The sequence below is a fragment of the Podarcis cretensis genome (genome assembly GCF_951804945.1).
Source record: "Podarcis cretensis genome assembly, chromosome: 2".
Taxonomy (NCBI): Eukaryota; Metazoa; Chordata; class Lepidosauria; order Squamata; family Lacertidae; genus Podarcis; species Podarcis cretensis.
In genome coordinates, this window is record NC_137171.1 from 121,923,207 (window position 1) to 121,936,166 (window position 12,960).

At 48.0% G+C, this 12,960-nt stretch overlaps 1 protein-coding gene across 1 annotated transcript; it reads left to right on the forward strand.

The window, feature by feature from the left end:
• The first annotated feature begins 3,555 nt into the window (after positions 1-3,555).
• PSMB8 (proteasome 20S subunit beta 8) lies at positions 3,556-10,304 on the forward strand. The gene is made up of 6 exons (XM_079964025.1): positions 3,556-3,742; positions 5,782-5,932; positions 6,078-6,189; positions 7,848-7,977; positions 9,776-9,980; positions 10,102-10,304. The coding sequence occupies exons 1-6, from the start codon at positions 3,596-3,598 to the stop codon at positions 10,188-10,190; spliced, it is 834 nt and encodes a 277-aa protein (XP_079820151.1). The 5' UTR covers positions 3,556-3,595; the 3' UTR covers positions 10,191-10,304.
• The last annotated feature ends 2,656 nt before the right edge of the window (positions 10,305-12,960 follow it).

Below are 12,960 nucleotides of genomic sequence, written 5' to 3' on the forward strand. Positions count from 1 at the left end.
TGCAGGCTGCAACCCTAAGCATAATAAAGGCTAGGGAGTTTTTATTAGGATCAGATTGTAAAGAAGCCGCTCTTCATTTTATTGTGATTGGAACTGCATGCTGGAGATTAAAAAAAAATAAAAATCAGAATGGAGTTGCGGCTGTTGAAGTCAAGTCTGTTCCCAACCCAGCGACGGGTGCTGTGCCCTATTCCAGATCAGACCCTGTTGCAGGGCCTGCGAGACCCCGATTCAGCAAATGCATGCTCATGCGCAGGGCCGGATTAGGTTTGATGAGGCCCTAAGCTACTGAAGGTAATGGGGCCTTTTATATGTCCAGCTGTCCTTTGTCAACAACAAATTGCCGCTGTTTTTTGTGTTGACTATATGCTATATGGTAATTTATGGACCTAATAGGTATCTAAAGCCATTTGCACATAACAAATAGGAGCCTACACAACACAAAACACTGTTGCTGTATGTAGGTTTTATTTGATTTGTTTTTTTATCTTATATTTTGCAAATACACATCCAATTTTTATCCTTTAAATTTTTTGGGGGCCCCCAAAGGAGTGGGGCCCTAAGCTATAGCTTGTTTAGCTTATACATAAATCCGGCACTGCAAGTCTTGCCGGAGTGCGTTGGGAACGAAGGTAGCACCCAACTCAGGTTGCCACAATTATTCGTTTGTTGTTGTCGTTTAGTCGTGTCCGACTCTTCGTGGCCCCCTGGACCAGAGCACGCCAGGCACTCCTGTCTTCCACTGCCTCCCGCAGTTTGGTCAGACTCATGCTGGTAGCTTCGAGAACACTGTCCAACCATCTCGCCCTCTGTCGTCCCCTTCTCCTTGTGCCCTCCATCTTTCCCAACATCAGGGTCTTTTCCAGGAAGTCCTCTCTTCTCATGAGATGGCCAAAGTATTGGAGCCTCAGCTTCAGGATCTGTCCTTCCAGTGAGCACTCAGGGCTGATTTCCTTTTTTTTTTTTATAATAATTTTTATTCGTTTTTCAAACAGATAACAAAAGTACCACAAAACAACATAATTTCCAACTGATCGTTTCATACCCTTCTTTCTTTTGACTTCCCCATACCTCCCCATCCCTGCATCCTTGTTTAGTGATTCTTTAGCAACCCTTAGGTCCATTATCTTAATTCCCTTTCATAAAAGTTCCTTTAATTTTTTTGATTACTGCTGCAATTTCTTTACCTCTTACCCCCTGACATCTTAACATTCGTCAATTTTACAATTGTTCTTGAGATATATTTTAAATTTCTTCCAGTCCTCTTCCACTGTCTCTTTCCCCTGGTCACGGATTCTGCCCGTCATCTCGGCCAGTCCCATAAAGTCAATCACCTTTGTTTGCCATTCTTCCAGAGTAGGTAGTTCTTGCGTCTTCCAATACTTTGCCAGTAGAATTCTTGCTGCTGTAGTGGCGTACATAAAAAAAAATCCTATCCTTCCTTAACACCACTTGGCCAACCATGCCCAAAAGGAAAGCCTCTGGTTTCTTAGGAAAAGTCCACTTAAGGATCTTCTTAATTTCATTATAGATCATTTCCCAGAAAGCTTTAACCTTTGGGCAGGTCCACCAAAGATGGTAGAAGGTGCCTTCAGTCTCATTACATTTCCAACACTTATTATTAGGCAAATGGTAAATTTTTGCAAGTTTGACTGGGGTCATGTACCACCGATAGATCATTTTCATAATATTTTCTTTTAAAGCATTACATGCAGTATATTTGATACCGGTGGTCCATAACTGTTCCCAGTCAACAAACATAATATCATGACCGATATCTTGTGCCCATTTAATCATAGCTGATTTCACCGTTTCATCCTGTGTATTCCATTTCAACAGCAAGTTATACATTTTTGATAAATTCTTAGTATTGGGTTCCAACAGTTCTGTTTCTAAACAGTTCTGTTTCTATAGCTTCAGGATCTGTCCTTCCAGTGAGCACTCAGGGCTGATTTCCTTAAGAATGGAGAGGTTTGATCTTCTTGCAGTCCATGGGGCTCTCGAGAGTTTCCTCCAGCACCATAATTATTCGCTTAGTTGCAGCTTTTTTGCAGTCTCTTCTTAAGTTCTCCTTCCTCTTAAAGGTTTTAAAGCAGATGTTCGAATGGCTGTCTGTCATGGATGCTTCAGCTGAGATTCCTGCCTTGCAAGGGGGTTGGGCTAGATGACCCTTGGGGTCCCTTCTAAGTTCTGACACCAGTGGGAAGGTTGCAGGCAAGAGCAGCACTCTCCCCAGCTGCGAGCTCTCCAGCAACTGGCAGAGGCATTTACTGCTTCACATGGTGGGGGGACATAGCCATGAGCTCTGCAAGTGCGGCTTTCTCCAAGACTGAAGTGCAGAGTGTTTGAGGACCGGGACATTCGCAGAGAAACCAAAATGCAGTGGTGCCTCGCAAGACGAAAATAATTCATTCCGCGAGTCTCTCCGTCTTGCGGTTTTTTCGTCTTGCGAAGCACGGCTATTAGCGGCTTAGCGGCTTTCCGGCTATTAGCGGCTTAGAAAAAGGAAAAAAACTCGCAAGAACTTGCAAGACGTTTCGTCTTGCAAAGCAAGCCCATAGGGAAATTCGTCTTGCGAAGCACCTCAAAAAACGGAAAACTCTCTCGTCTAGCGAGTTTTTCGTCTTGCGAGGCATTCATCTTGCGGGGCACCACTGTGTTTGTTTACAAAGCTATTGTACTATCAACCTTACTATATGCTTGTGAAACATGGACCACTTATAAACGCCATCTCCAACTCCTCAAAATATTCCATCAATGGTGTCTCCGAAAAATTTTACACATCACTTGGGAAGACAGGTGAACTAATATCAGTATACTGGAAGAAGCAAAGATCCCCAGTGTTGAAGCAATGATTCTTCAAAATCAACTTCGTTGGACTGGTCATGTTGTGCGGATGCCTGGTGATCGTCTTCTAAAGCAACTACAGTGGTACCTCGGGTTAAGTACTTAATTCGTTCTGGAGGTGGGTTCTTAACCTGAAACTGTTCTTAACCTGAAGCACCACTTTAGCTAATGGGGCCTCCCGCTGCCGCCGCACCGCCGGAGCACGATTTCTGTTCTCATCCTGAAGCAAAGTTCTTAAGCCGAGTTACTATTTCTGGGTTAGCGTAGTCTGTAACCTGAAGCGTATGTAACCTGAAGCATCTATAACCCGAGGTACCACTGTGAAATAACGTAAGACAGAGAAAAGCAAGCAATTGAAACCACAGCTGGGGCGCAATGAGCCTGGAGATATCCAAAGGGCCATGGCAAAAATTTACAGAACCCTGCAGGGAACTTGCCGTGGGGGGGGGTTTCTTCCCTTTGGATTCCCCCCCCCCACTTCCTTCCCCAGATTCTCCCACCCCCTCCAACAAAGAGGGTGGAGTGGGGTCCGTTTGGATAGGGCACCCTAGATGCGCGCCTCTCCCCAACCGTGCGCCCTGCTCCTTCGCCGACCTCTCCAAGCGCGCCCTTGCCCATCCCCGACGTGGCGCACGGAGGAAGGCGGGGAGGGAGGAGCAGAGCGGTGGCGGGGGGAGACCCGGAGAGGAAACACGGGTCGGGCGCTGCCGCTTTCGCTTTCACCGAGAAGAAAAGAGGCGAAGCGGCGATGGCGCTCCTCGACGTTTGCAGACTGGAGCGCGGCGCCTGGGACTGGAACCCGCTCGGAGGAGCCGCCACCCCGCGGCCGGGCGCAGCCGGGCATTACGCCTTCGGGGTAGAGAAGCCCCAGATCGCCGTGCCCCCTGGGAGGCAGGTGAGATGGGGAAAGGGGCGAAGAAGAGGCGGGAGGGCCACTCCGGCTAGTGCCTTTCCAACGCCAGCGAGCGATCCCTGCCCGCTGCCCTCTGCTGGGCGGTGCAGAAGCAGGAAAGTATGTATCTGTATTCCCGAAGGCGCAGATTGGGGGCCCGCTTTGACCTACATGTTAGGGTCTGGAAATCGTTGTTGTTGTTGTTTAGACCTCACCCATCTTGCTGGGTTTCCCAGCCACTCTGGGCAGCTTCCAACAAAATATTAAAAATACAATGAAACATCAAACATTAAAAACTTCCCTAAAGGGGGCTCCCTCCCCCGCCCTCGGTCATTTGTTCTCCCAACCCACCAGAGGCTGCTGTGTTTTTGCATTTGTTCAGTACTGTTGTAGCATCTGTCTCTGGACCCATGTGCGCCTTACTGAACTTTCTCCTTGCTTGATTTGTGTTAACTTTCAAGAAAGCCTGGTGGGATGACAACTCTTTAAAAGCAGTGACCCTAAAACAACTCCAAACTGATGAAATCGGGTTTAAGCTGCATATCAGAAGTGCATTCCTTCGGATGTAACCACCTGGGTCTAGCAAGGAAGGGTGGGGAACCCCCCTTTTCTTTGGGAAAATGGGCTGTCCCTCTGGCTAGTGGCATAATCTGCGGGTTGCCTTCTGGTTGGGTTTTATTCTGATCCTGATTGGATTTAAGGATGTATTTTAATTAATTGTCTGATTTTATGTTAATGTGTCATACATTTGATGTTAGAGCCGAGTTTAGCCGGAGAGTGCGGGGTATAATAATAATAATAATAATAATAATAATAATAATAATAATAAATAATGCCCCATTTCCAATTGTTATATGAAAATTCAGAGGACCCAAAAGGAGACAGATAGGGAGCTTTTGTGACTGCTTCTGCCTCAGGCACCAAGACAGCCTCCTGCAATGCCTGACTTTCTTTTATATCTTTCTTTTATATCAATGCCTTTTATGACTTGCGATCTTGTCTTTTGCAAAGTTAACTACTTTTAAAACGCCTGCCTGCTGAGAATGACGCTGCCCGTGAGCATGTGCAGAATGCTTCTCACTGGCTCCACCAGCACTTGAAAGATCTGTGAGGAAGATTGACATGTGTCACTTCGAAACGGGATGGGGTGCCGAGCCGAGAGGCCCCCACAGCAAGTGCCGCAGTGACTTAGGACAGAGGGCGGGAGGTGGGTGGCGACCAAATTTTGGCATTGCACAGGACACCACTGAAATTTGAGAGCCCCAAATCCACCACTGCCAGCTTGATACCAGTTTGTTTTGTTTTTGTTTTTTTGTTTGATTTTACAACTCCAGTCACAATTATAATCACACACGGTAAAAAAAAGCACAAGATTCTTCCGAATCTCAGGACTTCCCTTCTCCCCTCTGTGGGTTCTTTAAGTAACTTTTTAAACTGCATATAATAAGTCCATCTAATTTACAACCCTCCATTATATCTAAAGTCTATGCATCATTGGAAGAGTTACCGTATTTTTCACTCTATAAGACGCACCAGACCATAAGACACACGTAGTTTTTGGAGAAGGAGAACAGGAAAAAAAATATTCTGAATCCCAGAAGCCAGAACAGCAAGAGGGATCGCTGTGCAGTGAAAGCAGTGATCCCTCTTGCTGTTCTGGATTCTGGGATAGCTGCGCAGCCTGCATTCGCTCCATAAGACTCACACACATTTCCCCTTACTTTTTAGGAGGGGAAAAGTGAGTCTTATAGAGCAAAAAATACGGTAGTTAAAACCTGCCAAAGAGTTCAAGTGTTGACAATGGTCTTTCAAATATACTGTACATTTCCCCCCTTCTTTATAGAAGCTCAGCTTGATACCAGTTTGGGTAGGGGAGTGTTTTGTGGCCGTTTTCCTAGGAGGAAAGGAAGCACCCAAACATTGAGATAATTTATTGTTGCTGTGTATTACAGAAGTCTCAAAATTGGCTTCGGATGGCAGATAAAAGAGATTTCTAAACATTAACCATTTCCGTGCCTTGCCTCCTTTCTCCCCCCCACCAGCCATCTGAGTTCCTGCAGACCCACTGCGAGGGCAGCGGCAGCAACGGGCAGCGGATTGAGCTGGAGCATGGCACCACCACCATGGCCTTCACGTTCCAGCATGGCGTCATCGTCGCCACCGATTCCCGGGCATCGTCCGGCAGCTACATCAGTGAGTAACCACAGAGACATAGAGAGTTGAAATGGCACCACAGATTAAATGGAGGAGGCCTGGCTGACCTGGGCCTAGACTGTGGGGGCAGAGGCTCCCCACCGCTGGCTTCAACCCCCCCCCCAAACAACTCTCTTCCCCACAGGTGCAAAGGTGGCCAACAAAGTCATTGAGATCAACCCCTACTTGTTGGGCACCATGTCTGGGAGTGCTGCAGATTGCCAGTACTGGGAGCGACTCCTGGCCAAACACTGCAGGTGGGTACCTAGAATCAGAGATCTGTAGAGTTGGAAGGGACCCTGGGGAGCAATCTATTGGGATACTGCCAGGGAGACATAGGCCATCACTGCCTCCACGCCGACTCCGGACTCCGGATGTCCATCGACCTCCCGTAGATACAGTATCAGCAATTAGCGACATGAGCTCCAGAAAATAGCTTTCACATTCCAGAACTGATGCACGCTCTATCAGCAGGTAATGTACAGCAAAACTTGCACTCAGGAGAGCATTATTTAGAAAGTTTATTCAGCGTTGGTCAGAACAAAGAAAAACATGACTGCTTGCTAGCGTGTTCAGGCAGAGAGAGAGAGAGACACAACAGCTCTATCGAAACAGAAACATCCTGTGAACAGGAAATACGCAGGCTGTATGACTCACATAGCCTGCTCCCTTTTAAGGTGGAACGGAAATATCCTAACACAATCTAGTCCAACCCCCTGCGACGCAGGAATCTCAGCTAAACTCAGTAAACCTCCGTCTTCTGCAGGTATTTTCCCCATCTCACAAATATGCAGGGCAGGGCAATGAAAAAACGAAAGAATTATTGAGTGTGTGCTCGTGTAAAGGCAGCCGGGCTGACCCATAAGAAAGCTCCAATATCCATTCTAAGGTAATGCCTTTTATTAGGCCAACCAAAATGGCACAAAACAGTTTTGCAGGTCTGAGAGTTCTGCAGAATTCTTCATCTAGCCTGATGAAGTGTTCTGGAGACCCCAAAAGCTGGTACGCTTTTATTGTGAATATTTTGGTGGGCCTGATAAAGGTATTGCTCTGATATGTATCCACTGTTGCTTTTGCTTCCTAAAAGTCACATGTAGTGTAGCGAACTTGAGCAGTGAGGCAGGATCCTTCTGGTCTTCCCCTTTGGGAAACACAAGCTAGGATCTGGAATAACATGTCATGATGTTCTTCTTCTGACACCACCACCCCTCTTCTAGAAATGGTAGCTCAGCAGGTCACAGCAAAAGATTATCAGGCCAGACCTCCTCTTGACAGCTCCCACCCCATACATTATAATTTGAGCCCAGCCTGGGTCTGGTTGAATAGACGGAAGATTCTAGAAGGATAGTGAAGCCCCAACATGGGAGGTCAGCCGCCACAGTTTTACTTGGGAGGCCTCAAGATGGGTTGTTGGCCCACCTGAAAATGGTGGGGGTGATGGAGTTATGAAAAAGAAGAGGAGAGAGCGACTCTCCCTTTCGTTTTCATCCTACCTCTCTTTACCTCTCCCCTTCCTTCCTTCCTTCCTTCCTTCCTTCCTTCCTTCCTCAAAATGTTGGTGCTGACCTTTAAAACAGCCTCGGTCCAGTATACCTGAAGGAGCATCTCCACCCCCATTGTTCTGCCTGGACACTGAGGTCCAGCTCTGAGGGCCTTCTGCAAGAAGTGAGGTTACAGGGAACCAGGCACAGGGCCTTCTCGGTAGTGGTGCCCGCCCTGTGGAACACCCTCCCATCACATGTCAAGGAGATAAACAGCTTTTTGACTTTTAGAAGACATCTGAAGGCAGCCCTGTTTAGGGAAGTTTTTAATGTTGGATTTTTAATATTCTGTTGGGAGCCACCCAGAGTGGCTGGGGAAACCCAGCTAGATGGGCGGAGTACTAATATATTGTTGTTGTTATTTCTTCTGGCAGGTTGTACTACTTACGCAACAAGGAGCGAATCAGCATCTCGGCTGCTTCCAAACTGCTGGCCAACATGCTTGTGGAGTACAGGGGGATGGGACTGTCCGTGGGGAGCATGCTGTGCGGCTGGGACAAGAAGGTACCAGCAACGTGACCGCGAGGAGTGGGGGCAATTGGGGGGCAGGCAGAGTGGGGGGGAGAATCTCTCAGGAAAATGGGAGCTGAGTGGGTCAGAAATAACTATAAGGGGTGAGTCAAAGGAGGGGCTGCTGGGTATTCTGGTGAGAGAGGAAGTCTGATTCTAGGATTCTTCCTCATTCATTGCCAGCCAGGTCCTGCCTAAATACTGTACACACTGCACATTTAAAGCCAGCCCAGCCCACCCCCCAGAATCCTGGGAACTGTAGTTTGCAAAGGTTCTGGGAACCGTAGTTTATTTATTTGTTGGTTTAATTTGCATTCCGCCCTTCTTCTGAACTTCTTCTTCTTCTTTGGCGATCCCTCGTAGCCGAGTAAGATTGTCTTCCATAAACACGGTTTTAACAATCAGTCTGTAAGTGACTGTGGAGGCCAATTCTGGATCCACACGTCCTTCCACAGTGGGGACATAGGATTCTGGACGGGAGTTGATCATGGTGAGGGTTTACCAAACGTGCCTTCCTCTTAGCACGTTTCTCCCTTGCGTCCTGAGTTCAAGTGTCTTCAAAGCCCATGACACCTTTGGTAAAGGCTGTTCTCCAACTGGAGCGCTCGCAGGCCAGTTTCCCAGTTGTCGGTGTTTATACTACATTTTTAAAGATTCGCCTTGAGAGAGTCTTTACACCTCTTTTGTTGACCACCAGCATTACGCTTTCCTTTTTTATGTTCGGAATATAGTACAGTGGTACCTCGGGTTACATACGCTTCAGGTTACAGATTCCGCTAACCCAGAAATATTACCTCGGGTTAAGAACTTTGCTTCAGGATGAGAACAGAAATCGTGCTCCAGCGGTGCAGCGGCAGCAGGAGGCCCCATAGGCTAAAGTGGTGCTTCAGGTTAAGAACAGTTTCAGGTTAAGAACATACCTCCAGAACGAATTAAGTTCTTAACCCGAGGTACCACTGTAGTTACTTTGAAAGACGATAATCAGGCATCCACACAACATGACCAGTCCAACGAAGTTGGATGATGTTGAAGAGAATTGCTTCGACAGTGGTGATCCTTGATTCTTCCAGTACACTGGCATTAGTTCGCCCGTCTTCCGAAGTGATGTGTAAAATGTATTTCACCCTTCATCTAAACATCACAGGGCAGTTCACAACATAAAAATACCAAATGAGAACACAAAGCACATAATAAAAGCAAGAACAAACCCGCTGTCCCACAAACATATTTAAAAGGCCATAGAATCAGCCAGAGGCCTGGTTATAGAGGAACGTTTTCACCTGGTGTCTGACAACATGTAATGAAGGCGCCAGGCGAGCCTCCCTGGCGAGAGCATTCCACAGATGGGGAGCCACTGCAGAGAAGGCCCCGTTCTCGTGTTGCCACCCTCCGGACCTCTCGTCAAGGAGGCCCACAAAGGTCTCTGATTATCTGTTCTGTGGGGGTCAGTAAACTAATGTTCCCAGGATTCTTTGGGTTTGGGGGAGGAGGTTTTGCTTTAAATGTATGGTGTATACAAGGCTGATGAATATTTATCATACCGCCGGGAACTCACTCAGGGCACATTTTCAAGAGAGGTTTAGTGGAGGGGGTTTAGTGTGGGTCTTGGGGGGGGCACATGGGAAGTGCTGCCGGAATGAGGGCCTGAGGGAGAGAAACAACTTTGTGACTTTTGAGGAGTGGGGTGGGAATGAGCGGGTGGGGAGTGGGTGCGAGATCAGCCAGGCAGGGGACTTGGGTGGAAGCGGCCGCGATCAGAGGCTAAAGAGGCCAGTTCTTCCTCTTTTTCTAGGGACCTGGACTTTACTACATAGACGATAACGGGGTGCGCCTGGGTGGCCCCCTCTTTTCCACGGGAAGTGGGAACTGCTATGCCTATGGGATCCTGGACAGCGGCCATCGCCCCGATCTCAGCGTGGAGGAGGCCTACGAACTCGGCCGGAAGGCCATCTCCTACGCCACCCACCGCGATGCCTACTCAGGCGGTGTGGTGAACAGTAAGTGCCCCCCACCCTCATTCTGCAGTCCCAGCCCCACGTCCCCCTTGTTTGGTGAGAGCCTGCTTTCATTTTGCACAAGCTCACTGGTGTGGTGGTACTTCTCTGTCGCCCCGCGCAGTGTATCACATGAAGGAAGACGGTTGGATCCGGGTCGGGCGCACAGATGTCAGCGATCTGCTCCACCAATATGCCGAAGCCAAGAAGTGAGTGGCCGGGAACCACAAGCAATGCTGGATATGCTTCAACACTCAGGGGTAAAGGCCAGAAAGGGACAGAGCTACATTTATCACGGGGCAGCAATAAAGTATTTTCATTGATAAAGTCTTTCATTCGGTGCTCATGTTTTAAAGAAGATTTTAACCGGTCTGAAGTAGCATACAGGATACACGTAGAGGGAGGTTTTGGACTGAACATTTGGGAGTTATTGTGTTCAGGATAAGCTTATCCACGACAGCTTCATTGGATGAATTTAGATGAGTAGGACAGGATATTTTATTTATTATTCTTCCTCTTTTTCTCACTTGTGTGAGAATGCAGATACAGTGGTACCTCGAGTTACATACGCTTCAGGTTACAGACTCCGCTAACCCAGAAATAGTACCTTGGGTTAAGAACTTTGCTTCAGGATGAGAACAGAAATCGTGCTTCAGCAGCGCGGCAGCAGCAGGAGGCCCCATTAGCTAAAATGGTGCTTCAAGTTAAGAACAGTTTCAGGTTAAGAACGGACCTCCGGAACGAATCAAGTACTTAATCCGAGGTGCCACTGTACCTCTTTCAGCAGATTAAAATCACCATCCGTTTGCCATTTATCTTTAGAAGCTTTTGGGGAAAAGGTTGCTTAATCTTCTAGACCAATTATGATACCCAAAGATGCTTAGGCAGACTTGAATTCCTTTTCTCCCATCTATGTTTCTGTCTTAACGAAGAAATCACTCACAGACTGCTTTTGTAAACAAAAAAATATAAGTTTACTCACATGAAAAGCCTTGCCAGGATTCAACAGGCCCAGTGATGAAAATCAGGCAGGCAATAATCCTTAAAAGCTACAAAAGTCCGTAGTCCAGTTCAAAATGGAGTGGCCTTGACTGTCTTTGAATCTTGCTGCCACACTTAAACTGCGTTGGGCCGTTAGTCCACCTGCTCCAGTATTGCCTGCACTGACTGGCAAGGCTCCCCAGGGTTTCTGAGAGGGAGACTCTCCCAGTGGAGATGCTGGGGGTGGCGCCTGGGGCCTTCTGCGTGAAAAGCAGATGTTCTAATGCTGAAATACAGCCCCCAAAGGCTTTCTCCAGAGCAGTGTTTCTCAACCTGTGGGTCCCCAGATGTTGTTGGACTACAACTCCCATCATTCCTAGCCAGTGGTCAGGGATGATGGGAGTTGTAGTCCAACAACATCTGGGGACCCACAGGTTGAGAGCTGCTGCTCCAGAGTCAAACCACAACAAACACAACCTTTGTGTCCTCACCCATGTGGGTGTCTTGTGGCATTGCAGTTCTAGGAACCTCAACTGCTCTCCGTTAAGGAAGCACCTGCGGTCATCAAGCTATTGAGAACATCTGGGAGGTGTTTTCTGGCTCTCTCGGTTTTGCACAGCAGACCAGAGAAGCACACCCCTTTCTGAGATGCTGATGAGCCTCTCTGGTTTAGGTTCGCTGTGAGGACCTTCAGGGTCTGGAACCTCTTCCTCATCTCATTGCCTTCCACATAAAGTGTATATAGAGGGTTCATGTGGATCAATCCTGATATGGGGGGAGGGGGTGCCCCATGCCTGTTGCTCATTCCTCGTTCTGCCTTCTCCAGTCCACACAGCTCAGCATTGTCCACACCAGGGACTAGGAATAGAAGGAGGAGAAGGAGAAGAAATTTATTTATACCCTGCCCATCTGGTTGGATTTCCCCAGCCACTCTGGGTGGCTCCCGACAGAATATTAAAAACACGATACAACATCAAACATTAAAAACTTCCCCAAACAGGGCTACCTTCAGATGTCTTCTAAAAGTCAGATAGTTGTTCATTTCCTTGACATCTGATGGGAGGCCGTTCCACAGGGCGGGCACCACCACCAAGAAGGCCCTCTGCCTGGTTCCCTGTAACCTCACTCTCGCAGGGAGGGAACCGTCAGAAGGCCCTCGTAGCTGGACCTCAGCGTCCAGGCAGAACGATGGGGGTGGAGACACTCCTTCAGGTATATAAAGCATTTTGGGGGGTGGGGAATGTATAAACTGCCCTTCACCCAAACCTGGAAAGCAAGGGGTGTGTCTTTAATTGAGTCCTGCTCGGGATTGATAGAAGGAGAAATCCCACCCCTCTGACAGTTGGGGAGAATCTATTGGAGAGAGAATTGGGGGGATGATGAGACAGTTATTGTTGTTGGGTTTGGGATTTTATAGAATCATAGAATTTTAAATGACCCCGAGGGTCCTCTAGTCCAGTGTTTCCCAACCTTAGGCCTCCAGCTGTTTTTGGACTACAACTCCCATCATCCCTAGCTAGCAAGACCAGTGGTCAGGGATGATGGGAATTGTAGTTCAAAAACAGCTGGAGGCCCAAGGTTGGGAAACACTGCTCTAGTCCAACCCCCTGCAAGACAGGAATCGCAGCTAAAGAGACGGACAGGGGCTCATCCAGCCTCTGTTTGAAATCCTCCAATGCTGGAGATTCCACCACCTTCTCAAATAGCTCTTCCTGTCAGAAAGTTCTTCCTAACTTCCTCACTTCCCGCAGGGAGGGAACTGGCAAAAGGCCCTCGGCGCTGGACCTCAGTGTCCGGGCAGAACGATGGGGGTGGAGACGCTCCTTCAGGTATACTGGACCGAGGCCGTTTAGGGCTTTAAAGGTCAGCACCAACACTTTGAATTGTGCTCGGAAACGTACTGGGAGCCAATGTAGATATTTTACGACTGGTGTTATATGGTCTCGGCGGCGACTCCCAGTCACCAGTCTAGCTGCCGCATTCTGGATTAGTTGCAGTTTCC